Source organism: Bombyx mandarina, chromosome 10 (genome assembly GCF_030267445.1).
Source record: "Bombyx mandarina strain Sakado chromosome 10, ASM3026744v2".
Lineage (NCBI taxonomy): Eukaryota > Metazoa > Arthropoda > Insecta > Lepidoptera > Bombycidae > Bombyx > Bombyx mandarina.
The window spans coordinates 8,478,885-8,505,121 of record NC_143217.1 but is presented as its reverse complement, the minus strand read 5'-3'; the positions used below and the strand labels follow the sequence as shown (position 1 = coordinate 8,505,121).

At 36.3% G+C, this 26,237-nt stretch overlaps 2 protein-coding genes across 6 annotated transcripts; one reads left to right on the top strand and one right to left on the bottom strand.

The window, feature by feature from the left end:
• The first annotated feature begins 587 nt into the window (after positions 1–587).
• Positions 588–6,814, top strand: LOC114251541 (lanC-like protein 2). 3 transcript variants are annotated; one of them, XM_028185845.2, is made up of 8 exons: positions 588–890; positions 1,698–1,877; positions 2,141–2,298; positions 2,373–2,511; positions 2,784–2,924; positions 3,794–3,979; positions 4,370–4,516; positions 6,538–6,814. In XM_028185845.2, exons 1-8 carry the CDS (start codon positions 804–806, stop codon positions 6,718–6,720), a joined length of 1,221 nt encoding a protein of 406 aa, XP_028041646.2. In that variant the 5' UTR covers positions 588–803; the 3' UTR covers positions 6,721–6,814. The 3 variants fall into 3 exon arrangements, with proteins under 3 accessions (XP_028041646.2, XP_089586678.1, XP_089586679.1); XM_089730552.1 differs by having other exon boundaries at positions 611–890; positions 6,644–6,814; XM_089730553.1 differs by lacking the exon at positions 1,698–1,877 and having other exon boundaries at positions 614–890.
• Positions 6,815–12,761: 5,947 nt separating this feature from the next.
• LOC114251540 (actin-binding protein IPP) lies at positions 12,762–25,674 on the bottom strand. 3 transcript variants are annotated; one of them, XM_028185843.2, is made up of 10 exons: positions 25,345–25,674; positions 24,701–24,845; positions 23,056–23,194; positions 22,021–22,186; positions 21,152–21,331; positions 19,748–19,911; positions 18,471–18,606; positions 18,186–18,396; positions 15,890–16,110; positions 12,762–14,410 (listed from the first exon to the last, which is right to left on the bottom strand). In XM_028185843.2, exons 1-10 carry the CDS (start codon positions 25,474–25,476, stop codon positions 14,174–14,176), a joined length of 1,731 nt encoding a protein of 576 aa, XP_028041644.2. In that variant the 5' UTR covers positions 25,477–25,674; the 3' UTR covers positions 12,762–14,173. The 3 variants fall into 3 exon arrangements, with proteins under 3 accessions (XP_028041644.2, XP_028041645.2, XP_089586676.1); XM_028185844.2 differs by having other exon boundaries at positions 19,748–19,908; XM_089730550.1 differs by lacking the exon at positions 25,345–25,674 and adding an exon at positions 25,021–25,040.
• Positions 25,675–26,237: the final 563 nt, after the last annotated feature.

The window sequence follows — 26,237 nt, the reverse complement described above, 5'->3', positions numbered from 1 at the left end:
TCCTCCAAAAAGTCCACTGAAAAATCTCAGTAAATGACCACCATTTTACTGAGATTATATTTTTTATTTAATTTCATCCCAGTTGAATAATGTCTCAAATTAATCATCTTCATTTCATTTCATTTCATTTAAAGTTTTTCATAAAAATATGAATATAATTTAAATAAGGCATGACTTAATAAGACCTAAGGCAGGTCTTAGCTACCAGGTCATAAAATACCTTAAAAAAACTCTTTTGCGGGAACGCGAGGAATGAAGTTGTGTGATTTGTTTTATTTTGTGTATTTAGTGTTTCTTCAGGTTTAAATTTGTAATAACGGTGGTTTATTGACTGTTTAGTATCTGTGAAAATGCCCAAATGTGGGAAAAGAAACAAAGCCGCTGGAGGTAGCTTCTCGGGGTCTTCCACAAAGTCCACTGGAAAAATCTCATTAAATGACCACCATTTCACTGAGATTATATTTCATCCCAGTTGATCAATGTCTCAAATTATACATCTTCATTTCATTTCATTTCACTCTTATAATTTTTCATAAAAATAAGAATATAAATTATAATAAGAGATGACCTAAAGGTCTTAGTTACCAGATCATAAACTTAAAAACATAATGTTTGTGTTTGTTGAAGTTGTTGATGTTTTATAAAATATGTACGGTACTGTAAAAAAATTTACTTTTTCTACAATAATACACTTTGTTCCTAATTATTCATATCGGAGTACCGATTGTATTGCCTTCTATTAATAGTTCGGTCTCCGTAATTATTATCCAAAAATTATAAAACTAAAATAAAGTACACCTGAAATGGCACCGAGGGGAGCTTTTGATAATCAATATGATGATTATTCTCCAGATAGTGCCGCTAATGTTCTGGACGAATCTGGTGAACAGGTAAGTAAACATTGATCTAAACAGCTTCTTTTACATCCCCTTGACCACCAGTTGGAATACAGTTTCACCAACTTTAAGAACCGGAAAGATATTCAGTACTTGCTGTTTTATAAATTTCATACAGAACATTAATGAAATGTTGTTAAATCAGTACAAATAACAGGGATGACAATAGAAGTCTTCAATACCGAGGTCTTATAAATCTTGCTGCACTGTTGCTGTATGGAGCACAAATTCTGTCTTATATAGTGATAAAAAATATACTAAGGAGGTAAAATTCTTAGAGCAGTTACTAATGTTTTTAGTAAAAATGTATCATATTTTAACTATCAACTGTCAGCGAGCATAATTTAAAATTGTTTGTATTAAAGTTGATAAGAAAATGAACCCAGGCAATTGAATTGTTTTGGCTGTTTACTTGTTTCCTAATTTGTCTGACTTAAAATAAGCAGATCTAGAAGCTACAATCAGAATTATAATTTTCTACGACCATGTCTTTTTGCCCCACAGCATTTAAAGATTAAGACATGTATTTAGAAATATAATTGAATCTTGGATTTGGTATTCATATTGTAGTGTCTATGCGATTTAATAAGTTTAATATTAGATGGGCCATGGGTGATGTCTGCCAATCCATTTAATTGGACTGGGAGATATTGAAGCCAAAATGAATAATATTAACTTAAAATTAATTTTTGGAATAATCTCTACATAACCTGTATTTTCCAGATCAAATTGCTAGTCATTTCTGCCATTACTTATTGTGTTAATTGATAAATAATAATTATAGTAAATTACTGTTTTTAGATTTCGCAAAAATTTAAAATAAAATTAGAAAAGTTCAAGGCTGTAAAGTTACAAACTTTATTATCAAAAATAGAATCTGATATATTTTATGACCACACGGTGTATACAGGTTCTGCTGGTATGGCCTTATATTATTATACAAGCTCTTTGAAAATGAATGACCCCAGTAAAGAATTGCAGGTAAAAAATAACATCTACAGAATAAGGTATGTTAGAATGGGTGTAGAATTGAAATAAATCAAAGTAGATGAATGTATAATAATTACTTCCTTTAGTTTTATAGTCAAATACTAAAAAGGCTCCCTTTTACGAATGTTCCCTTCTAAGAAATGTTCTCTGATATGTCACATTCATTTTTTTAACAGACTATTGTAACTAATACGATAAATTTAATATTGTTAAGTCACTATGAGTACATTACATTTTTTATGTAAAAATTTCAGGCTGCTTTAAAATACATACATTTGGAAGAATTAAAAGGGAAAAGGATAAGTTTTCTCTGTGGAGATGCAGGTCCATTAGCTCTTGCAACTGTCATCTCGTATCGGCTAGGTAACAAGAGACCTGACAATTTACCTGATTACAAATCCTTAGCACAAAGGTATGAATGGTATTTTTATGAAATGAAATAGGATTTCGTGAAATGAGTAATTGTGACAGATTTTTTATTCCCAGGTTAATGAATTTAATTTCATTATTAAATGAAGCACCTGATGAACTGTTGTATGGAAAATCAGGATACCTATATGCACTTTTATTTGTCAATAAGCACATTCCGGGAAAAGAAATTATTCCTGCTAATCACATTGAAAAGGTATGTCCTCAAAACAAGTTTATTTGTTCACAATCAATGCATTTTTTAATCAGCTTGTGGATCCGCCAATTGTTGTATATTGTGAGTCTACTCGAACATATATCTTCATTTTTGTTATTTACCACATACCTGCAAAACAGCCATGCATTCCAGGTAGAAGGTTAGGACAACTGTTGCACTATACAATTAGGATTTTGTTACCACACACACAGCCCACTAATATAGACAAAAAAAATAACATTAATTTATTTACTAAATGCAATATTTTCCAGGTTATCAACAGTATTTTGAAATCTGGAAAACAACTGTCGCAGCAAACAAAATGTTCAAGTCCATTGTTGTGGCAATGGCATGATAAAATATATTTTGGTGCTGCTCACGGAATTGCTGGCATACTATATATGCTATTACAGGTAAGTGATTATTCGCCGACGTGTTTTTTATTATTGCCCTTGTAGGCATATGGCCCACCAAATGGTGAGTGGTTAGTGGCGTTGCCCATGGACGTTAGCAATGCTAGGGGCACAACTAAGGCACTGCCCACCTTAAATTAAATAAGTAAAGTTAAGTGTTTATCGGCGCCACGATCAGCGGGCCTGACACCACGTGGCCTGTTACTGCAAGACTGCTACACCTCTGGTGGCGCTCGGGAGAGATATCTCGATTTCTATTTGTGCGCTCCTCCCACGCTAGGCTTTGCTGCGCCGTGTTCTAGTCACATACACAATCTTAGCACTCTGCCGTCGGCTCAGCTCGGACGCGGTGCAGACACTCTCTGGAGAAAACGTTCTCGGTCAACATCTGGACCAGTCGGTATGTGAGGGGAAGTCGGAATGTGAGGTCAACTGTAGCTGTGGTTATTATCATTGATTCTTTATGAATTATTCACGCCCTTACGTACCTCAAGCCCTTACTATCGCCATTTTGTTCATTAATGGCACGATGCATAATACAATATAAATACACATTAACTATCGCTAATTACTTCAACTGTATTGCCTAATAATTTTGTTCCAGTAATTAAAACCTATTTGAGTGTATTTAGTGTCAACTAAATAATATTCAAAATAAGATTTACGCATAGCATTTCGAGGTTCTGAAATTGTTGGCAAAGAATATTGTGAGCCCATAAGCGTCGTTACCAGCGTCAGCTATTTTTGTTGTTGGGCTTATTGTTTCCAAGAAAGCCTTGGAAACAATATGCAATAAACACGTTTTCTATCGTGTTTCTTTAAGTACTTTCCAAATGAATATAAAATCTTTCAATTTTTCTACGTTTAAGGCTCGCTTGTACGTGAACATTGTCGAGATTCGACGATTCATAAAACCAACACTGGATTGGTTATTGAGTCAACAGTTTCCGAGTGGAAATTTTCCGTCGTCTTTGAACAGTAGCAACGGAGACAAGTTGGTCCAGTGGTGTCATGGGGCTCCTGGTTTCGTGCCGTTATGCATATTAGCCTATCAGGTACTTACTGTACTATTTTTCTGTACTGATTTACTGGTGGTAGGACCTCTTGTGAGTCCGCACGGGTGGGTACCACCACCCTGCCTATTTCTGCCGTGAAGCAGTAATGCGTTTCGGTTTGAAGGGTGGGGCAGCCGTTGTAACTAACTTGAGACCTTAGAACTTATATCTCAAGGTGGGTGGCGCATTTACGTTGTGGATGTCTATGGGCTCCAGTAACCACTTAACACCAGGTGGGCTGTGAGCTCGTCCCCATATAAGCAATAAAAAAAAAAAACTGTTACTTACACACTGTACGTAAACAAATTAATAGTGTCCTTCTCATCCTTCCGATTCCTGAGTTGCGTTCTCGCCCGCGGATATTTTATAAATATTGCTTAAAATTTACAGGTATTTGAAGATGAAAAATATTTAAAAATCGCTTTGCATTGTGGAGAGGTTATATGGCAACGTGGACTCTGTACAAAAGGTTACAGTCTTTGTCATGGAGTCAGTGGAAATGCCTACGCTTTCATTCAACTTTTTCAAGCCACTAAGGTATATTTTTTTATTTCGTTTTTTTTAACCTCTTCTGATAGCCTTCAGAAGCGTCGTCTGCTTTCCATTCTGTTCACAGGATCGGGAATGTTTCTTTTGTTCTGTTTAACTTTTTTATGGAAAAGCTTAGTATTAACGACAAAATCGCACATCTTTATATAATGTTCTTTTAGTGTTTAATTAAGTATATTCTACACCATTCTTTATTATACACAAAAAGACTACCTACAATAAAGGGCACAATTTAAATCATAGAGACATAAGATTCTTTCGCGAGAGACTGATATACACACCGCGTGGTCTGAGAAAAACATACAATATTACACCATTTTATCTCCCCGTCCCAGGATTTACACCAACAATCAAAGATCATCGTTGCTAATAAATATGGGGCCTATATTCATAATTTGTTACCGCTAATAACCGAAGTCGTCACGACTGGCAGTGTTCCAATCTCGCAGGCGGGTACTAATTTTTCTAATAGGACATGTACTGCGAGTTCACGAAATACTATCACAATTAAGGAATAAGAGCGAGGAATTAAAAAAAACCGCAAAAATTACAATTAGCGTAATTATTAGTGGAATGGCGTCATGTGAGCCCAGATGGGTACGACCACCCCGTTTATTTCTGCAGAAGTGTAGCAGTAATGCGTTCCGGTTTGAAAGACTGAGCAGTCTTTGTACTATAGATCTGAGATTTGAAATTTGTGTCTCATGGTACATGAGGGCATCTACGTTGCTAGTAGTATGGCTTTGGAAAACATTTAACGGCAGGCCGTGAATTCATTCACAGATCGAACCATTAAAAAAAATGTGTGCAATTCACACGTGGTAGAAGTGAAACCTTCCAAAATTAAAATACAATTATCCTAAACGTCTTAAGTATATGTAAAATTTTGTCATTAGTAAATAGTTGTAAGGTAGCGCCCTCTGTGAATTGATATTTTAATTTCACGTATAATCCTAAATTAAAATTCACTACAAGAACTTTCATACACACGTTAGTATTAAAAAATCTCACAGATGGAGCCGGTATTAAATAGTATGTATATTTCTGTCTCATTCTTTGCTGGCTTCATCCTGCACATTTTTGTATTTGTGTCTCTTACCTGTCGTTTTTTCCGTTGCATCCGGTTTGAAATCACAACGATTCTAAAGAAGTTTTCACTTCAAAAACCTTAAATGCAACAAACATAGCTGTTTAGGCAGCACCTTCGGATACCGTAGGGGCCGCTTGATACTATTATGATAACACCTCATATTGAAGGGTGATAGGCTATTTGGTTTAAGCGAAATTTATCTTTGTAATTAAAGTTAAGTTTTATTTGGTACAAGCCGTACTTGCCCGGTTCGCTGAGCATTTAAAATTAACATTATTATTTATTGTCATTATTATTAGGGAGTCCTACACTTATATGAGTATTAGCGGTAGGCAGCGGCTTGGCTCTGCCCCTGGCATTGCTGAAGTCCATGGGCGACGGTAACCACTCACCATCAGGTGGGCCGTATGCTCGTCTGCCTACAAGGGCAACAGAAAAAAAAATGAATATTAGCCTATCCATTAAGTACATGTATTTTCTACATGGATACCAAGTTTCAAGTCAATTGGATGCATGGTTCAGTAGTTATAACGGAACATCCGTAAAAACCACTGTAGATTTATATATTAGTATAGATTAGCATCAACAGTTGGATGTTTTTAACTGAACTTCAATTAAGTTGACTCCATTCAAATAACTAAATAAGTTTTTTGTTATAATTTTTTTTCCATATTTGAAACTATAACTGGTTCTCCTGTAAAATTGCGAAAATGTCGCTCAAACCAAATTGCCTTTCATCCATCGTTAAGATTGCTGTTTTCACGCTAGGAGTATAATAAATTTGTCTCATAAATTTTCAAATGACAGTGATGTCATGTCGCGAATGTTCCGTCAATTCGCGACTAGTGTTGCCGTGGTAAAAACCCATGATCATTATTTTAGTATAACTTATTAATGTACCAAAAAAAATTGTTTTTAGAAATCACTTCATTTATACCGGGCGTGTTGTTTCATGGAGTGGTGTGCATTAGAGCGACCCGGGACCGAACTACATCGACCTGACAGACCCATCTCTCTTTTCGAAGGTGTAATTGGCCGTTTATATTTGGTGGAAGAACTTGCTCATGCTATGGACGCCAGGTTTCCAGCATTATCAATCTAGTAGATACTGGAGATTATCGTGAAAATGGAGACGATACTAAGATACAACCAAGTGTTAAAGAGGCTGTAAACTGTAAATTGTAGTAGTAAATAAATACCGTACAATGGGGTAAATAGGGACAAAATCGACCTTCAGATTGAATTTTAAAATAGTTCCAATTAAATAGTCACTGCTCAACCAAAGAAATAAGTTGAGTCTTGAACGTACCTAGGTGATAAAAACCGTTACATTATTTTAATTATTCATTTTAAAGAAATAATCGGTAAAATAATGGCCGTCCCAATTTACCCAGCGTCCGGGGTAAATTGACACGGTTAAGGGTTAAATTGGGATATTTGTAAGGGTTGTCAACTCGCAGTACTGCGATATATAGGTAGGTGCCATATAATTATTTATATGGACCGAAATGATGAATACAATCCATAATTTAAGCACAATACACAACATAGTGTAAATTAAGCTGGTTTCTATTCCGAAGCGATGTGACGTGAATGATAATCAACAATACAATGATCAAAAAAAGTATGTGCAAGTTGTATTTTAGAAAATTATTATTTAATTTCCTTAAAAATCACAACTCTGAAACAAAATCATAAAATAGAATAAAAAATAGAAAACAAAAGGACTGAAAATGCATTAATACAATTTTATTTAATCAACATTTTCAAAATGATCTTTGAGCAAGAGTAAGAAGATATCAGGTGAATAAGATAAAAAAACAGCTTTATCTGATTACTGCCAATAATAACAAAAATAAAAGAAATTCTTTCTAAGCTAAATAACTAAACTCAATTAATTCACTCACTCATAATTGGATATCTCGGATTTTTTATTAATGTTACATTTAAAATCTGAGGCCTGTTTTTATTTGTGTGTGTTCGTTGTGAATGTTAACAAAATCATGCTTCGACGCGTGAATAGATTATGAAATAACAAAAGTTTTGATTCGTTTGAGTTCTTTTAACTTTTTTTTTTTTTTATTGCTATAAAGAACATACGACCGGGCAGATATTACAAGGTAAATTTCGCAAAAAAAAGTAATTATATATATACTTTTCTTTTACCTATAATACTTACATAAACTAACTGATAAACACATTAACCTTCTTTACATCACGCAATTAAGTGATAGTATAGGCTAAAAAATCTATTATAAGATATCAGTGACAACCCTAACAAGCCATCCCTATTTTGTCTTTTGGCGTTCCAATTTTGTGTTTTCTCGTCCCTAATTTTTCCAGTCTCGTTCCAAATTACCCTACAAACGTCCCAATTTTCCCCAAAAAGAAAGGAAAAAATATAAATTTTTTATTTTGTCGAAATATTGTATTTAAAATAAGAATATTGCAACTTACCGTTTGTTGTGGTATTTCCAGGTGTATTAAAAACTTATATAAACTGTGATCTTATTGAAAAAACAACGATAATATTACTTTTTTTAAAAGTTCTTTAAGCTGTTTTAAAATGCACTTTTCAACCACTATTTTCAATTTAATTTGACGAATTTTTGGGACCAACTTAACTCATATGTAGTACTTCCATAGTTAACTTGGTTTTTCTTCTATACATTGATAAATATGAACATAAACAAAATTAGGTAGATTCCGTGCTACAGGTACTTTGAGAATCTTCCGCAGGTTTGTCCCAATTTACCCCAGGATCCCAATTTACCCCATGTCAGGGTATCAGCCTTGAAGCTAAATTTATGTGTAATTTGCAGTTTATTTAATAAATAAATAAAAACATTTGAGATATTGATATGTACACAACTTTTATTATTTCTTTTTTTTTAATATTAGAGGTCACGTCCACATTGCATAATAATTTCATATGATTACGGACGCCAACCTGATTAAAAAATTGATTTCCAATTTAATCTCACGCTTGTTCACTGAAGTAGGAAACCTATGGAAATTACACGTCAACAAAAAATTCGTGCCACTGTGACGTCATCTGACCACAAAACATGGCGGTTTTAGTGCTGTACAAAAGATTTCAATGTTATCAGGTTTTATCGATAAACGTTCTTGGCTCATTTTATTTTAAATATTGTTGAGTATTATTTATTTGTAGAATTTATACTTTAATGGGAAGTAAGTAGGTATATTGTTATGTGCAAATATGATATGATTTAGATGTGTGAAATCTAAGACAAGTTCGTCCTTCGAATTTGCCAAGTAAACGATATGATGATTTTTAAAAGTTGCTACACTGATTTTATAAAGTTGTCGTTTGTCGCAAAACATAAAGATATGGCGTAGTACAGTGCCATCTGCCCATTTCTAGCATGCTAAATGTTATTGTATTTTGAGTACGTGTTTTGCTTAGACTATTACAATCTATTTTAATTGTTTTACTGACCTAAAGTCCGTAACACACTACCGCAGCGCATCTCAAGGAAGGTGCGCCGCACCATTTGAATCACTTTCACTTGAGAGTGATTCAAATTGTAAACTTATCAAGGGACCGCGTGAAAAAAAAACACCTACAGAACATTTATTCATTAATTACAAACGTCATTCCTTGTGACTTCCTCTCTAAAATCACTTAATTATTAAATATTTAACGAATTTACAATAGTGTTTTACTCACTGCGGAATAAAACTATTTTATTTAAATAGTTCCGAAGAGATTTTGTCGGTAGCCTTTTTCCCGAAATATCTAAACAGAATGTCTAAATATGTTTTGATGACATATTTTAAAGAGGTATTTATGATTAGTGTCATGATCAATAGATTCCGACCAAAAAATGGTGTCCGATTTTTCGGATGAGGGCTCCATAATGAATTTAAATATATATAGATAATAGTTTTGGGGCATCGACTTTCTTAAGATCCCATAAAATACGTTTTAATTATTATTTTTGTATGTTTTAAGCATGATAAAATATGAAATTTTATATAAGCAATCATATTAAATCGATATCAAAGTCAATAAATAATGTACAACCCAAAACAGACGGCCGAACTGACGTGACAATGACATTTGGTGCGCTCAACATGGCGGATTTTCGGCGTCATTAGACGGAGACGGAGATATTTACGTATATTCATGTTTCATATTATGTACGCACAGAAATACTGTTATATTGTTTTCCTGCGAGTTAAAGTGCTGAGTAAGAACGAGATAGATATATGTTTATGTGTGTGCCTTCAAAATGGGTGCTATTTATATAATGTTACCGAGTCCAGGCAAGCCCCGACCGAGAGCCAGCGCTAAAACTATAAAAACGATCCCTTGCTGCGCCTTTGCCTCTTCAGACCGCAGCTACCACCATGGGACAGTGGTTCCGGAAGTGGCGCATCAACATCAACCCCACGAAAAGCACAGCGGTGCTCTTCAAAAGGGGTCGCCCTCCGAACACCACGCTGAGCATCCCCCTCCCGACTAGGCGCGTCAATACCCCCGCCCCCGCCGTTCACCCGATCACGATGTTCGACCAGCCCATACCGTGGGCCCCGAAGGTCAAATACTTAGGCGTCACCCTCGACAGTAGGATGACATTCCGCCCCCACATTAAGACGGTACGCGACCGTGCCGCCTTCATTCTAGGACGTCTCTACCCGATGATATGTAGGCGAAGTAAAATGTCCCTTAGAAATAAGGTGACACTCTACAAAACTTGCATACGCCCCGTCATGACCTATGCAAGTGTAGTGTTCGCTCACGCGGCCCGCATACACTTAAAATCATTTCAAATCATTCAATCCCGTTTTTGCAGGATAGCCGTCGGAGCCCCGTGGTTCGTCAGGAACGTCAACCTCCATGACGACCTGGACTTAGAGTCCATCAGTAAGTATCTGCAGTCGGCGTCCATGCGCCACTTCGATAAAGCGGCACGACACGAGAACCCTCTCATCGTGGCCGCCGGTAACTACATTCCCGATCCTGCGGACAGAATGGAAAGCAGTCGACGTCGCCCAAAACACGTCATCTCGGATCCTCCCGATCCACTAACGGTGCTTTTAGGTACTTCAAGCACCGGTCACCGTTCTCGTCGAACCCGTCGCTTGCGACGAAGGGCTCGACGAGTAAATTAACTCTCAGACACAGCCCACTGAGTTTCTCGCCGGATCTTCTCAGTGGGTCGCGTTTCCGATCCGGTGGTAGATTCTGCGAAGCACGGCTCTTGCTAGGGTTCGTGTTAGCAACATCGTCAGGTTGAGCCCCGTGAGCTCACCTACTAAAGTTAGGGTTACGCTGACATAGCCTCTCAAGGCTATCAGCTAAGGTAGGAAAAAACCTTTGCCTCTTTTTTGTGCGTGGCGTTCGTGTGTGCGGTTCTTGTTGAAACATGTTTAGGACTCGTGTAATTTTAACAGTTTTCGTTAATAGTAAATTGAAATCATTTTGTTAGAAGTATTGGTTAATTCAGTGAAATATAATTAGGCCAGTTCTGTGTTATTTATTTCTTTTTGTTAACTACCTCACTTCTGGTCGATAATGATAAGCAATTGTACGTATAGAACAATATGTCGTGTTCCTACTATATAGGTCTATGCGCTTGTTTAATGTAATCCTTAAATCGACATTTTGACATAGGAAACTTTAATCAACTTCATAAAATGAAAGAAAATTTGTTGTGAAAATCATTTAATTATTGTAATATCACCCAATTTAATCCTTGAAAAACCTTTAACAATATCATCTATATATATCAAATATTATTTATGTGTATATATAATATAAAAGTTGCAAAATTTTATTTTTATATTATTATTATATTTAAATACGAATACTTTCAAATTCTTTCTCTGTAGTTACAAATCATACAGAGATCATATTTCATTCTTTAAAAAAAATGGGGCAACGCTAACCTAGCTATTCAGATAACATTATAAAAAAAATTATGATTTATAACTACAGTCAACCCACCATTCAATTTCAGAAAGCGTTACTTAAAAAAAAACAGTCAACGAGTTATTCGAAAAATGCATTTTCCGCATTTTTCTCTATAGAAGATATTTTTGACACCACGGTAATGTCTATAGTTTCTATAACTCTCGGGCTTTTCAAGCACATTTTTCTGGAATAAACAGTGTTGCATGATTTTATAAAAGTTTCCGGGTTTTATAGAATGTTGCGAATCCTTTTTTGGTTCCATTTTGAATGTCATTATGTACCCATTTGAGGTCAGGTAAGGTAAGTGGAATGGCAGAGAAGGAATTATTGCTCAGTAATAGATATAGTACAATTATAAATACTATGTCGATAAAAGCTAATTTAGAAATAAAATTATCTAACGTAGGTAAATTGTGTTGGATTACACTTGTGTCAGAAAGAGCGGTTAAAGTCCGATAGTAAGACTTTATGTTCTTCATCTACAAATTCAAGTGTTATTTTTGAAGACGCTTTTCAAATTTTTATTATTAATTTTTAAAGTTAAAATGCTACTTAAACATTAACTGTTGTAATTAATAGAAAGCCTTTTAATAGAGTTGTCACACAGTTTCCACAAAATACATATTTTTCGAAGTGCTTAATTCATACATTTTTTAACATTCGGCTCCACTCATATTTAGGCGTACCCTTGGACCCGAACTACATTTTTGTAAATTCAGGTCAGAAATACTCAACAGTTCATAACAAAAAAAGACATAAACAATAAAGAATTAAAAAGCATACATCCCGACAATTTGCCGGCTGATGTGGCTATGGTGGAAACAATTGTTCATACCAGAGTATTTTAACATTAACAGTTAGTCTCTCTAAGAATTAGAAAAATGAACAACGGGCACCCGATCGCGGTCTTTACTAGCTACTACTCAATTTCGTCTCATCTGCCTGCAGTAGCGGAATACAAATATATTTAACTTAACTATCTAATTAAAATTTTAAGTACTGTACTAACATTGTGAACATGTAAGCGAAGCAACCCTGAGTTTCATTTTGAAAGACCGATTTACCAATGAAATTGATACTTCATTTTTATGTTTCAAAGTATATAGTTCCAATTATCTTGTTTAGGTAAGTCGTAAGTTGAAACGGGGCGTTTGGCCACTTTGGGGGACGAAAAACTAAATTCAATCAAAGATCAAGCATCCTGGTGCTGCTCTTATTTTATTGTTAGAACCCATCAATTTGTACTGTATGTATATCATTTCCATATACCTATCAGTGAATAACTAAATTAAAATAATAATGTCGTTTAAAAACAATTTTAGGGACTAAACCTACAAAATTATTTAAGTGTTTAAAGAAAATATTTCTTTATAAAAATAGAAATATTTGTTCCCTCTCACGACGACGAAACGACATTAACAAAAGTAAAAAATGTTTCAATAATATACCAACAGCATCATTCTTACTTATATATCATAACAGATAATTTATATTTTTGGGAAGGATATTTTTTTGGAAATTTGTGATATACGTAATATTAAGTTTTAAATGGACCAACCGACCATCGACATCGTTCGAGCTTTTAATATTATCAAAACACAAACTTAGAGTGGATTCGACCAAACAAGAGTAAATCTTATTCTTAGAATAACTCGTCAGTTAATCGAGAGTAAATCAATTTTACGTTTTACCATCTACAATTCTAAGAATAGTGGACCTATTCGGGAATTGTTACTATACCGCCGTTTCGCACGGAATAACGGAGCTATTCCTAGAATAAAGTAATGGCGTCAGTCAGTCCAACATCTGATTTCTGTCATTTCATAAATATTTATTCTGTTTTAATTTCAAGTCAACGCAATGCACTAAATTATTATTAATAGTCTGGCATTGTATAATGCAACGTTTAAACGAAAAAAGATAAAACCACACGACAAAACTTGACAATTCCCTCAAACAAACAACAAATAAAATTAATACGTTTGACAGCTAGATATCTTGATAATGTATCGCACTGTTTATTTGTTTTTGGTGTACAATAAAGAATACTCTCTCTCTCTATCTTACACTACAGGTACTTTTTCACACTAAAATTCGGCAAAATCGAGTTGACACTATGTATGCTCTTACACTATGCCGTTGGACAACAACATTTATTTGCCGGATTTTATTTTCGTTCACCGTTCACTCTGCTATTCGCGTATTGTTATTCCTAGCGCAAGTGGAAAAACGCCTATGGATTTACTCGAGATTAAAATCATGGAATAGGTTATTCCTCGTATAGTTACTCGTGTATAAATTTAAGTTTGGTCGAATCCACCCTTAGCCCACAAACATTTAATCTTACAAATGAGATTCGAAATGACCGTTGAATAAATATTTTTCAAGTCCTCGGGATTCATTTTGATTTGTTAGTCTTTTCTAAATAGCGTGCATTAACTTAAATATTCGGCACCAAAGGTCTCCATTTCTGAATGAATATATTCCTTCAGTAGGAACATCATAAGCGATTCAAAAATTGTAAACATAGTCCTTTGTGTAATCGCAAGACACGCGCGGCTCTGTCGCAACAGAGCAACGGGAGATTAGGAACAAAGAGTTTGAGCGAAGGTCAGAGGAGCGCGGCGCCGGCCTCGGCCAGGCCGTGCGGCAGCGGCGCCGCCTCGCGCCAGCAGTTGTCGCGCGGCTCGTACACCTCGACGGACGCCAGCGTGACGAGCGCGCGGTAGAAGGCGCGGTCGGCGGAGTGCTCGCTGTTGCCGCCCGCCGCCACCAGCACGCCGTGCGCCGCGCCCGCCGCGCACCCCGCCCGCGCCGATCGCATCTGGGACACTTCCTCCCACGATTCCTGCCGCACGCACGGACAGATTATCAACGAGCCGAATATACAGAATCAAATTGATGACGATGAACATATTTCAGAAATTTTAGTTTTTTGTCACAAGCACCGTGTTTTTAGTGTCAAGAGATGGCGTAGATTGAGGATTGCAGAACGAATTACGATTTTTTTAAGCTATTGCATAGCTTTTATCGAGGGCTTTGAGCGCAGCGATCGAATCAAAAAAACAAAATGTGTGCAATTCACACGTGGTAGAAGTGAAACCTTCCAAAATTAAAATACAATTATCCTAAACGTCTTAAGTATATGTAAAATTTTGTCATTAGTAAATAGTTGTAAGGTAGCGCCCTCTGTGAATTGATATTTTAATTTCACGTATAATCCTAAATTAAAATTCACTACAAGAGCTTTCATACACACGTTAGTATTAAAAAATCTCACAGATGGCGCTGTATTAAATAGTATGTATATTTCTGTCTCATTCTTTGCTGGCTTCATCCTACACATTTTTGTATTTGTGTCTCTTACCTGTCGTTTTTTCCGTTGCATCCGGTTTGAAATCACAACGATTCTAAAGAAGTTTTCACTTCAAAAATCCGTAACGACAATAAAACCTAACACCCCCCACTCCGCTTACAATGTAGCTCGCGTTCAACACATTCACACGTTGCGCTTGTGTAGTGTTTGTGAATAAGCGCGCGGGGTGACGTCGCACTGCATGCGCATCATGAAAAGTCTACCCATCTCTCTCTCGCGCGATCTAGCTTATGAGTGTGAAGGGGACAATTAATGTTTTGCTTTTGTTAATGTTTATAAATATAGCGTTATCTTATTTTATTATTGTTTTAATATTAAATTATTAATCGATGGGTTCGACTAGAACGATGACCGGTGAATTACGAAATGAAAGCCCCAAAAGTTTTTTTTATTTTTTTTTATTGCTTAGATGGGTGGACGAGCTCACAGCCCACCTGGTGTTAAGTGGTTACTGGAGCCCATAGACATCCACAACGTAAATGCGCCACCCACCTTGAGATATAAGTTCTAAGGTCTCAAGTATAGTTACAACGGCTGCCCCGCCCTTCAAACTGAAACGCATTACTGCTTCACGGCAGAAATAGGCAAGGTGGTGGTACCCACCTGCGCGGACTCACAAGAGGTCCTACCACCAGTAATTATGCAAATTATAATTTTGCGGGTTTGATTTTTGTTACACGATGTTATTCCTTCACCGTGGAAGTCAATCGTGAGCATTTGTTGAGTACGTATTTCATTAGAAAAATTGGTACCCGCTTGAGATTCGAACATCGGTGCATCGCTCAACACGAATGCACCGAACGTCTTATCGCTTAGGCCACGACGACTTCTAAGTACCGTCATTCACTTGATATATGATTGACATTAAATGGACACCATATTGAAGAATCAGTCTTGCTTTAGCCATAAAGAGCATGAGGTACTGTTATGTAGAATGAAATGTTTTCTTACATTTTCGAAGCTGTATCTCTCGACGGAAGACAAGACGGTCGGGCCGGGCGCGTTGCCGCCGATGACGTAGAGGTGGTGATCGAGCACCACGGCAGTGACCTGGTTGCGGGCGTGCTTCATGTTGGCCAGGGAGCACCACGCGCCCGTACTCGGGTTGTAGCTGAGCAGGTCGCGCGTGTACCGCCACGTGGGAGTACACCCTCCCACTATGTATATTATACCTGAAATACAAAAACAAATTTTATATTTATTTTTATATTAATTTTATATTTTAACTAATTCGGTGCAACATAAAACTGGCACAAGGTCAATGTCCAAAGGTAAATTTGAAAAACCCATGGTACAAACTTACTATGGAGATAGAACGTTAAAAATACGAGTTTCATACATACGGACATAAGACGTGAGCCTATACTTGCTAAAGGACAATGCCCAAAAGTGGGCCAACTTCATGACATAACTATTTCTACTTGAAAAACTATGCCTTATTTTTTCATGTTGTTTAGTTTATGTATCAACATTTCTTTCACCCTGGCATTGTTTTACAGTTTTTTCACTGGTGGTAGGACCTATTGTGAGTCCGCACGGGTAGGTACCACCGCCCTGCCTATTTCTGCCGTGAAGCAGTAATGCGTTTCGGTTTGAAGGGTGGGGTAGCCGTTGTAACTATACTGAGACCTTAGAACTTATATCTCAAGGTGGGTGGCGCATTTACGTTGTAGATGTCTATGGGCTCCAGTAACCACTTAACACCAGGTGGGCTGTGAGCTCGTCCACACATGTAAGCAATAAAAAAAAAAAAAAAAAAAAAAAAAAAAAAAAAAAAAAAAAAAAAAAAAAAAAAAAAAAAAAAAAAAAAAAAAAAATTAATAAATAACTTATTTGATAACATCCCAAAACTGAGTGCCATAGTTTTTAAATTCGCCAATAGGCAAAGGGCAAATTAGCCCATACAGCCTTATAGTAAACCTATATGCTGACAAACGAAATAGTTGTCTGTGATTTGAACAACAAATAAAAAAAAAAGGTAATTGTTATAATTCACAGATTTTTTAGTTTATTGTTGTTCAATTCAATATTTATGTATTGTAATAATAATTATTACTTAAAACCATGAATTATTTAATATCTTTAGATATTAATGATTGGATTAGTAAAAATCTCAATGGCCTACCATTACTCTATTCTCATTATATATGATCAGAGAGTTTTGGCAGCAACCCGAGTGAAGCGTCACTTGAAGTTTTATTTTAATGTTTTTTTAATAGTTTATTGTGATCTAATATACAAATTGGGTATTGTTTTGTGTATTAAATAATACTGTGGCTAACATAGCAGTGACAATTTTTTTTTTTCAAGATAAAAGGTCTGCGGAAATTCACGCTCACTCAATGTGCTATTCATCGAGTTGACGTCAAAACTCCCAAAAAGCAATAAAAAGAGATCTACGACAGACTAGGCTGTATAGGCTACGCTCTTTGGCTGCTTGTTGGCGAATTTAAAAATAACAACAATAATATCGTTGCCGGCTTCGGGATTTCATTTCATTTTATTATTATTATGAGAATATAATAATAATAAAATGTACGTAAGGGCTTATTTCTAGCAACATTAACCACAATTAACTTATTTAATACTGTAAATAATGATGAGAGCAATTATTGTAAATTTGTAAAAAAAAAAAATAAAAAAAATGTAATATTAAAAAAAAAGACATGCCCGCTTAGTTTCTTGCCAATTCTTCTCAGGACGGAGGCTAGTTCTTGTGAATTGGCACTAGTTCTTTTGACGTTCAACAAGTATGTACTTTCATTTATGTTGAATATTTTTTATTTATTTCATTTGATTTGATTGATTTCGAAGAAAACAATTAACAACTTAATTTTAGGTGCAGAAAAAAACAGATTTCTCTTAAACCTGGGTGAGAATATAAAAATCGTTTTCTGAATATGAAACGATATTTCTTTGTCTATCAAATTAAGTTAAAACCATCATCACACGACAACTTTTTAGGGGCCCAAACGCCCATAGAAAATGGGCATTGTCCTTTAAAAGTTTATTAAAAAAACACTTGTTAAATACGTTGTAACCATTTACGTAAATTAATTGTATTAATATAACCCAACTTCATAATTTATAAGCTCTGTTTATATAAAGCGAGTTACCTGCAGTCAAACTGCGTAAGCAGTTTTGCGGGCATGGTTTAAATGAAAGTGTAACTTTTTATGAATAAATAAATTACATACATACATAAATTTTATATGGTTTAATCGATTTAAAGATATCGAATCCACACCTTGATAATTGACAACTCCCATTCCGAAACGCGGTTCTGGCATTTTCCCGATTATCGTCCACTCATCGGAGAGCGGATCGTACACCTCAACGGAAGCTCCCATATCAGAGCCCACCCAGCCGCCGAATGCGTACAGACAGCCTTTCCAAGCGGTGAGGCCGAATTCACAGCGAGCTTCTTTCATCGGCGATATACTTGACCATGTGTTGGTCTGAAAATAAAGCATTGAACTTCATGTTAAAGTGAAACGCGAATTTCTTAGCTGTCACATGAGCGGCTACTTACTTGAGGTTCGTAGACCTCGCCGTTCGCTAAGATCTTACTGCCCTGTTCGCCACCAACGGCATACACGCAGCCGTTCAACGTAACTACGCCGGGCTGTATTCGAGGTATTTCCATCGGGGCTAGTTCCTCCCATTCTCTGTACAAATCATTTATACATCATACCACATTTATAAGTTCCATTCGAATTGAATTGAACAATAGTATCTTATAAGAAGATTTCCGCGCACCGAAATACATTAGAATTCGAAAACACATTAGCAGCATATCTATTAACTACTATTTAATTAAGGATTAATTACGTTTCTTGATGGCCATCGTTCACGAACTACAGATATAGGTTTATACTTAAATATCGAGGAATGTCTCATTCCCGATCCTGCGGACCGAATGGTAAACAGTCGACGTCGTCCAAAATACGTCATTTCGGATCCTCCCCATCCACTAACGATGCTTTTAGGTACCCCAATCACCGGTCATAGTTGTCGTCGAACCCATCGCTTGCGACGAAGGGCTCCGCGAGTAAATTAACCTACAGACTCAGCCCACTGAGTTTCACGCCGGATCTTCTCAGTGGATCGCGTTTCCGATCCTAGGTAGATTCTGCGAGGCACTGCTCTTGCTAGGGTCAATGTTAGCAGCGACGTGAGGCTTGAGCCCCATGAGCTCACCTACTAAAAGGCTACGCTGAACTGGTCTCTCAAGAAGAATAGAGTAAGCTTAGGTAAGAATAAAAAAAGAAGCTGGATGTTGGTACCATGATGTGTATACGTGTACTATATTGAGCAACATAATACGCCCTTTAACACACCCCCGTAGATCTTAAACATACATGTAAATAGTTCTGAGATTAAAAAAACTGTACATCGCTCGATACCTCAGTTTTACATGGGAGACCCGACCGAACGTCATATTGGGTGAACAATTAGAAAATGTGAACAGACACAACATTAAGTTTGAATTAAAAGGCATGCATGATTTGTTTACAAGCGACAAAGAATTGTTAAAGTCTGTCTAGGGCTTGTGTTAGCAAATTCTCTCAGGTTGGGACCGGGAACTCACCTACCCGCATGGTCCGCATGTAGCTGGAATAGTCAATTAAGCTACCGGCGAATGGGTAGGGGAAAAAAGCGATGAAAGGGTAAATGAAGACTTGTTTCAAAATTTTCTTAAAAATGGCTTTCTTTAGTTGAGGATAATACTCGAACAGAAAAACAGGTGGATATCAATAGCGAATCAGGCGGTGGAAAGTGTAATACCAAGTAAGATTTGCTGCTTACCTTTTATGTAGATCGAATTTAAGCACGGAGGAGAGTATGTCGTCGGACGCGAGGGGCGGGTGCGTGCCAGAGTGCCGACTGCTGCCGCCCACCACCAGCATCACGCGACGAGCCTTCGCCCGCGGCTCCGCGCCCAGCGGCACCAGCGCGCCCCGACCTGTCTTCTGTGATATACCTTATTTACTACTAGCGACCCGCCCTCGCTTCGCTTCGGAAACATTAAATGTTATTATTGAATAATTGAGTCCCGCGATGTTACCCGCGGTTATTGTCGTATCGCGGGTGACGCCGCGGGGCGAAGCTAGTATAAAAAAAGTAGCCTAAGTTACTCCTTATATCATCAGCTACCTGTCAGTGAAAGTCTCGTCAAAATCGGTCAAGCCGTTCCAGAGATTAGCCGGAACAAGCAGACAGACAGACAGACAGACAGACAGACAAAAATTGTAATAAATGTTATTTTGGTGTATGTACCGTATATTCATATGCATGTAGTAAAAAGCGGTTATTTCAATATTACAAGCAGACACTCCAATTTTATTTATATGTATAGATTGTGCGCGCGGAACTAGTTGGTCGCGTCTTAGGTATATGAACGGTGGGACGGAGAGGCGAGGGCGCTTGCTGTCATTACTGATATGAGATTTGATACTATGAAGGACGAAATCATTATAAACATATAAGATGATTCTGAATCAAGTTCAGAGTTCAGAACAAGTGATTCAGAGGATGTCAGAGTAATTTCATATAAGTATATATTCATTAAATAATTTCATATACTTAATTTGGTTTTGGTTTATTTTACTATTAATTACAATATAAATAGATAGGTACAATATAAACTTCTAAAAGTTCATTTGTTTTTTATTTATTTATTATTTCATTTATTTATTTATTTTATTTAGTCATCACTGTCTAATCTCATGTGCGTTATGAGCAGTAGGCAACCCGCCCCCTCACCCCTGTCGCCACGTTTCGCACGCACTATAACATAAATGAAGCCGTCAGCGCAAAAGTGGCCTAACCCACGATTCATATTCGTGCTTATCTATTGCAATTTATTTAAAACATAACAAATTTTGGGCAAACCATGTTTTTCTATGGCTTAGATGGGTGGACGAACTCACGGCCCATCTGGTGTTAAGTGGTTACCGAAACCCGCAGACATCTACAACTTCAATACCGCCACCCACCTCGAAACATGAGTTTTGAGGTCTCCCCACCCTGTCCCACCCTTCAAACCGAAACGCATGACTGTTTCAGGGCAGAAATAAGCAAGGTGGTGGTATCTACCCGTGCGGATTCACAAGACGTCCTACCGCCAGTGTTAGGTTTTGCCGACCCCACTCATATAAGCTTTATAATTTGGGTAGACCAGGGTTATGACTCATAATAAATTTTATATACCATATCAACTCCTGCAGTTTTTAAAGCCACCGCAATAGAAGGGTCTTGTAGGCTTTTCACGGCTTCGTCTAAGATATGCGGTGCGATCAAAGGGAGCCTCACGTGCGCGAGCACTTCGAAGCAGTGACGTCTTCGGGCAGCGGGATCGTGTTCCAGCCATCTCAAAGCGGAATATAATACCTTTAAATATATAAAAAAAACATAACCGTTTATCTAGAAAGTATGTTTATAAAGTTAAATAAAATAAAATAAAACAGACTAAGTACGTGTAAAGTGAAAATAATCAAAACCTAAAAAAGATTTACATATTTGTATTACAATGATATCAATGGTGCCCCTGATGCTGGATTTTATTTTTCTACGTCGTTGTGTAAACTAGTTCACGGTCTGCGGAGCCAATAGACATCGCAACATGAAACGAAGTTGAACAAGTTCGCAAGTGAACGCAAAAAAAAAACCCTACCTATGCTGACAGCCTTGAGAGGCTATTTCACCTTCTCCTTGACGTGTAGGTAAGCTCACGTGGCTCAAACCGGGAGTGTTGCTAACACTGGCTCTAGCAAGAGCAGTAAATGCAAAATGAAGTCTCAATTGTATTATATAATAACTGCCCCACTCTTCGAATTACAACACATCACGGACAGTCATTGTCTAACTTCAATCTTAAATAAAGTGTATTACTAAATCTCAAATTTGATACAACTTATCAACGGCGAGAAAAGTTAAATTTTTCACACCCAACGGCCCCACCAAAGGATAATTCAATAGTAAATCGAAATATTATTTCAATGGTTTGTAAACTAGCGAGCCCATAATCTATATTTTTATATTATAGTTACATTCATTACTTACACATAAATAAAACTCACTTGTGCTTCCGAATCGACAGTTAATTGTTCTGAAGATAATATTGTTATTAGATGTTGAAATGGTAAGTCAAGTAGTTCATCTACATGGGCTATGTGTTTCCAGTTTCCTAGCGCATGTTCCAGTGCTTCATGTGCCAAATCAGTACAATTATGAGCTTCAGCAAATCTGAAATTTTACGCGGTATCATAAATTTTGTCATTATTGTTTTATTTTTATAAACGTTTTACACACATTGAGCCCAAGCTAATGCTTCATCCATTGTTATGGGTGCCGATAACACATATGCGAGACAAACACCCGAACTCTATTCCAAGGCATAACGGAACAGATTTTGAAAATCGAAATTTTGATTCTGTCAACATTAGAATCAGACTCCAGGCCATCACGAAATAGCCGCCCGGAGCCTCGTTCCTGACTCCGAATATAAAATGATCGGGTTTCGTTAGCAGGTTAACGTTCGTGTATCCGCAATCCACTATTTTAGTGTCTTTACAAGCGTTTCTCACCTGTCACTGATGTACTTGAGGATTTTAACGTTTTACAATATAGCCCACCTAATGGTAAGTGGTTACCGTCGCTCATGCACGTCAACAATGCCAGGGGCAGAGCTAAGCTGTTGCCTACCGTTTAATATTCTCCACAAGCATGGTTTGAAGAAGGATATGTCATAGCACTCGAGAAACACCATGAAGGGGAGCTCATTTCAAAGCCTGATGGTACGTGGTAAAAAGGATCTCGGGAAACACACTGTGGATGAATGCAGTGGCTTCAGGCAGCATGAATGAACTCTACTCAGGTAGCGGGCGGTGCGATGGTAAAAACGAGATGATACCACCAGAAGTTCTAAATGATACTGATGGGCAGTGAAATATTATAAACTTGCATGCTCAGGCAGACAGTTAAACAATGCTGTTATAGTAGAAATACACTAATACATTTTACTCATATACACACAAAACCACATACATAAATTTGTGATGCTGTATGGTATGTTTTGAGTAGTCACATACAAAATTAAAATCCTAATTACAAACCTAAAAATTCCAAGAGCATTTGTGTTATGCAGTTCACCCTTCAAGTATTCAGTACAGCCAACAATTAGTTCTTTTAGTTGAAGCATATCAGCTGCAATCAACAGTGGTTGTACATTTATTTTATCTATCAATATTTCACCTGTGAACAGAATATTTTTACTGAATTTTTAACAGAAATAGCAACTAGACATAATTCATTGAAAAACAACCATATTTTTACATATATTTCTTACTAATAAGTTACACAGTAAACATATTGTTAAGTTGGAACTGGTTTTACCTAATTGTCTGCTTATCTAGTTCTATATTTCTTGTTCTATATCTCTTTTAGATTACGTTACTTGATTTAAGTTACTTAAAATAAATTTTTTGGGTACAATATTTCCAAATAATATAAAAAAATAATTAGATAATTAGAAGTACAACTTGCTTAGCTAAAGGTTAATACCTCTCAATGAGTTTAAACTAGGTTATAAGTAATAAGGATTAAGTTATAATTCTTGATAAAATAATATTTTAGGTAGTTGAACGCATGATAGCTAAGAATTTTGATTAAGAAATACATACATTGTGAAACCTTTAATAACCCTTATATTGGATTTTGCAAAGCCAAATTTTGTGTATCCAAATTTGAAGCAATCAAATATTTTAAGTGAGGAATATCATTATTATATAATGGTTATAATTCTGTTGTCCTAATCATGATTTTAGTTTTGTTTCTATTATGTTTGTTTTATGAAGTAAGGCCCCAGAGAGAGAGCCATGCCTCTACAATATGTTATATGTGGACTAGGCGTAATACTATTATAGCAAATAATTATATTCTATTACTACAGCTGTTATACTGGAGTCTGATGATAATCACATAATTTAATATTTTTATTATATAATTAATATAATTATCTTGATCACTTTATTTCTGTAATCTGACGAAGCATGTTGTGGATAATAACATGTACTTTTAGGTTAGGAATATTGTGTTCTTTTTTTTATAATAAATAAATCAAAATAATGTATAATATTTTAAATATAAAAAAAAAATTTAATATGGACACATGTCCAATGTATACACAAAATTGGTTTGCTCTACGGTCTCTTGGAGGTTTTATACTAGTGCTACTTTAGTTGCATCTTACAGCTTAGAATGAACAAAATTAATTCCTCTGTCTACACAGATTAATAATCTGGTGTCATGTTGGCTTGTGGCTTTCTGATGAATGCTCTTACCCATCTCAAGTTATGAGTTTGTAAAATAGTCAGTAATAGCTATCCTTTCATATCCTTCATAATAAGCATTTACTAATATTTTCCTATTATTGTAAGATTGTATAACTAAGTAACACCTTCCACTTATTTCTGCTGTAGCTCTATCCAGTTTGAAGGGTAGGACAATCATTATAGTGCAATGCAATTGAGACTTTTACCAGGAGCATTCAGATTGTGATGTATATAGGCTCCAGTAACCATTCATCACTGGCTGTGAGTTCATTCATACAATAAATTAAATTTATGTTACCAATTAGTTAATGAGCAATAAATGAAGTAAAAATTAAGTTATCTAATATTAAATTCTGATCGTGATTTTCCTCAGTCATAGTAGTTACTTGAATCCTACTTACAAATATTTAATAAAGAGAAAGCTTACCTGAGTATATGAAGTCAATAATTATTGGCAAAATATTAGGTGGCACACTTGGCAGTGAAACATGATTTTTCTGACTTTCCTCTAATCCAACACTGAACATGGCATCAAAATAAGCACAACTAGCAGCTAGAACTACACGATGTGCCTGAAAAAATAATATTGTAATCAAAATGAAGCACAATTTGTCCCTTGCCATTGCTAATGTCTTCAAGCATTAACCGAAAACCAGGTGAGTCCAGTGCTCCACAATAGAGGACACTTGTATCAATTTAAAGATTCCCTAACATTACTCCCCCTGCAAAGTGAATCTTTACACCAACCTTATACTTATTTCCCACTCATTCAAACAGTGTGGTCCACTGATCCAACATGAGTTCATTGCATTCAATTGCATTCTTTGTGTACTCATTGATCTAAATGGACAGTAGTTAATCTAATTTGACAACTACTGGGTTTGATTCCCAGTAAGAACCACTCAAGATAATTGGTATTCTAGGTGTGTGGGTGTTTCCGGTATACATAAACCAGGTGAAAATCTGAGCTCCGCACCATTAAATGTAGAAGATGTCTTTGTTTAATGTCAAATTAACATTACCTATTATCGGTTATAATTGCAGTAAATAATTGCGATAAAAAAGCCCTACCTCTATCTGGATTTCTCCTGATATTAAAACGACATCACAAAATCTACCATCTTTCTTAAAATTTTGTAAATTTACAGATATTTTACGACAGTAATCCGTAAATTTATAAGGCCGAGCTCCTTCCACAGCCATTGAAATGTTTTTCAGGGTATTTAAGTTTGAACTATAACTTGTGTGTTTGTGCCACTTAGTGTTATCATTTAGTACATAAACATCTTGATGTATAAATTAATCTGGCGATGACTTCACTTCAAAATAAAACATTCTAGACAAACTAATTGACAAATGTGCACAGTTTGCAATGTTTAGGAGAGACAACAACAATTTCCGAACTGCAAATTTAATGACGTTGACATTCACTAGATTATCTTATTTTTTTAAGGACTTATAACCTGGTAACTAAGACCTTTAGATCAAGTCTTTAATTTATATGGTGATACTTGAGTATCGACATTACGTTTTTTTTTTTTTTTAATAAATAGTTTGATAGTAGCCCACCTTCTAGGTTCACTTTCGAAGGGTTGCAGTTGGACCTCACCACTTTACCAGGACAGATGAGTGACCTCGAGAACTTCAGTAGGAGGCGCGAATTTTGTAAGCAGTGCTCGAGCGCTTCCCAGGGAGGTCTAACAATCCAAGAACAGCTACTTCGTATGTAAATTTATCAACTGATCGGATTAGGCACGTGCTACGATCTGCCGAGAAACTTAGCGAGCTAATTATAGTTATTTGATGAGAGCCAGTAGAGTACCATGACCTGTGTTTTCATTGCTGCTAGCATCAGTATTGTTAGAATCCAACAAAACGAGAGCGGGTCCGGGAGGAGATCCTTAAAGTGTCGATAATGGCAGACTGTTGCGTGAGCTTAATCGGAGGTATGGTGACGGCGTTCA

Coding starts and splice junctions, on each gene's coding strand:
- LOC114251541 (XM_028185845.2), top strand. CDS start 804: ATGGCACCGAGGGGAGCTTTTGATAATCAATATGATGATTATTCTCCA. Junction 891..1,697: donor TGGACGAATCTGGTGAACAG/GTAAGTAAACAT, acceptor TACTGTTTTTAG/ATTTCGCAAAAATTTAAAAT. Junction 2,512..2,783: donor CTGCTAATCACATTGAAAAG/GTATGTCCTCAA, acceptor AATATTTTCCAG/GTTATCAACAGTATTTTGAA.
- LOC114251540 (XM_028185843.2), bottom strand. CDS start 25,476: ATGGCTGTGGAAGGAGCTCGGCCTTATAAATTTACGGATTACTGTCGT. Junction 21,332..22,020: donor CTGTCGATTCGGAAGCACAA/GTGAGTTTTATT, acceptor ATATATTTAAAG/GTATTATATTCCGCTTTGAG. Junction 14,411..15,889: donor AGAGATACAGCTTCGAAAAT/GTAAGAAAACAT, acceptor TGCGTGCGGCAG/GAATCGTGGGAGGAAGTGTC.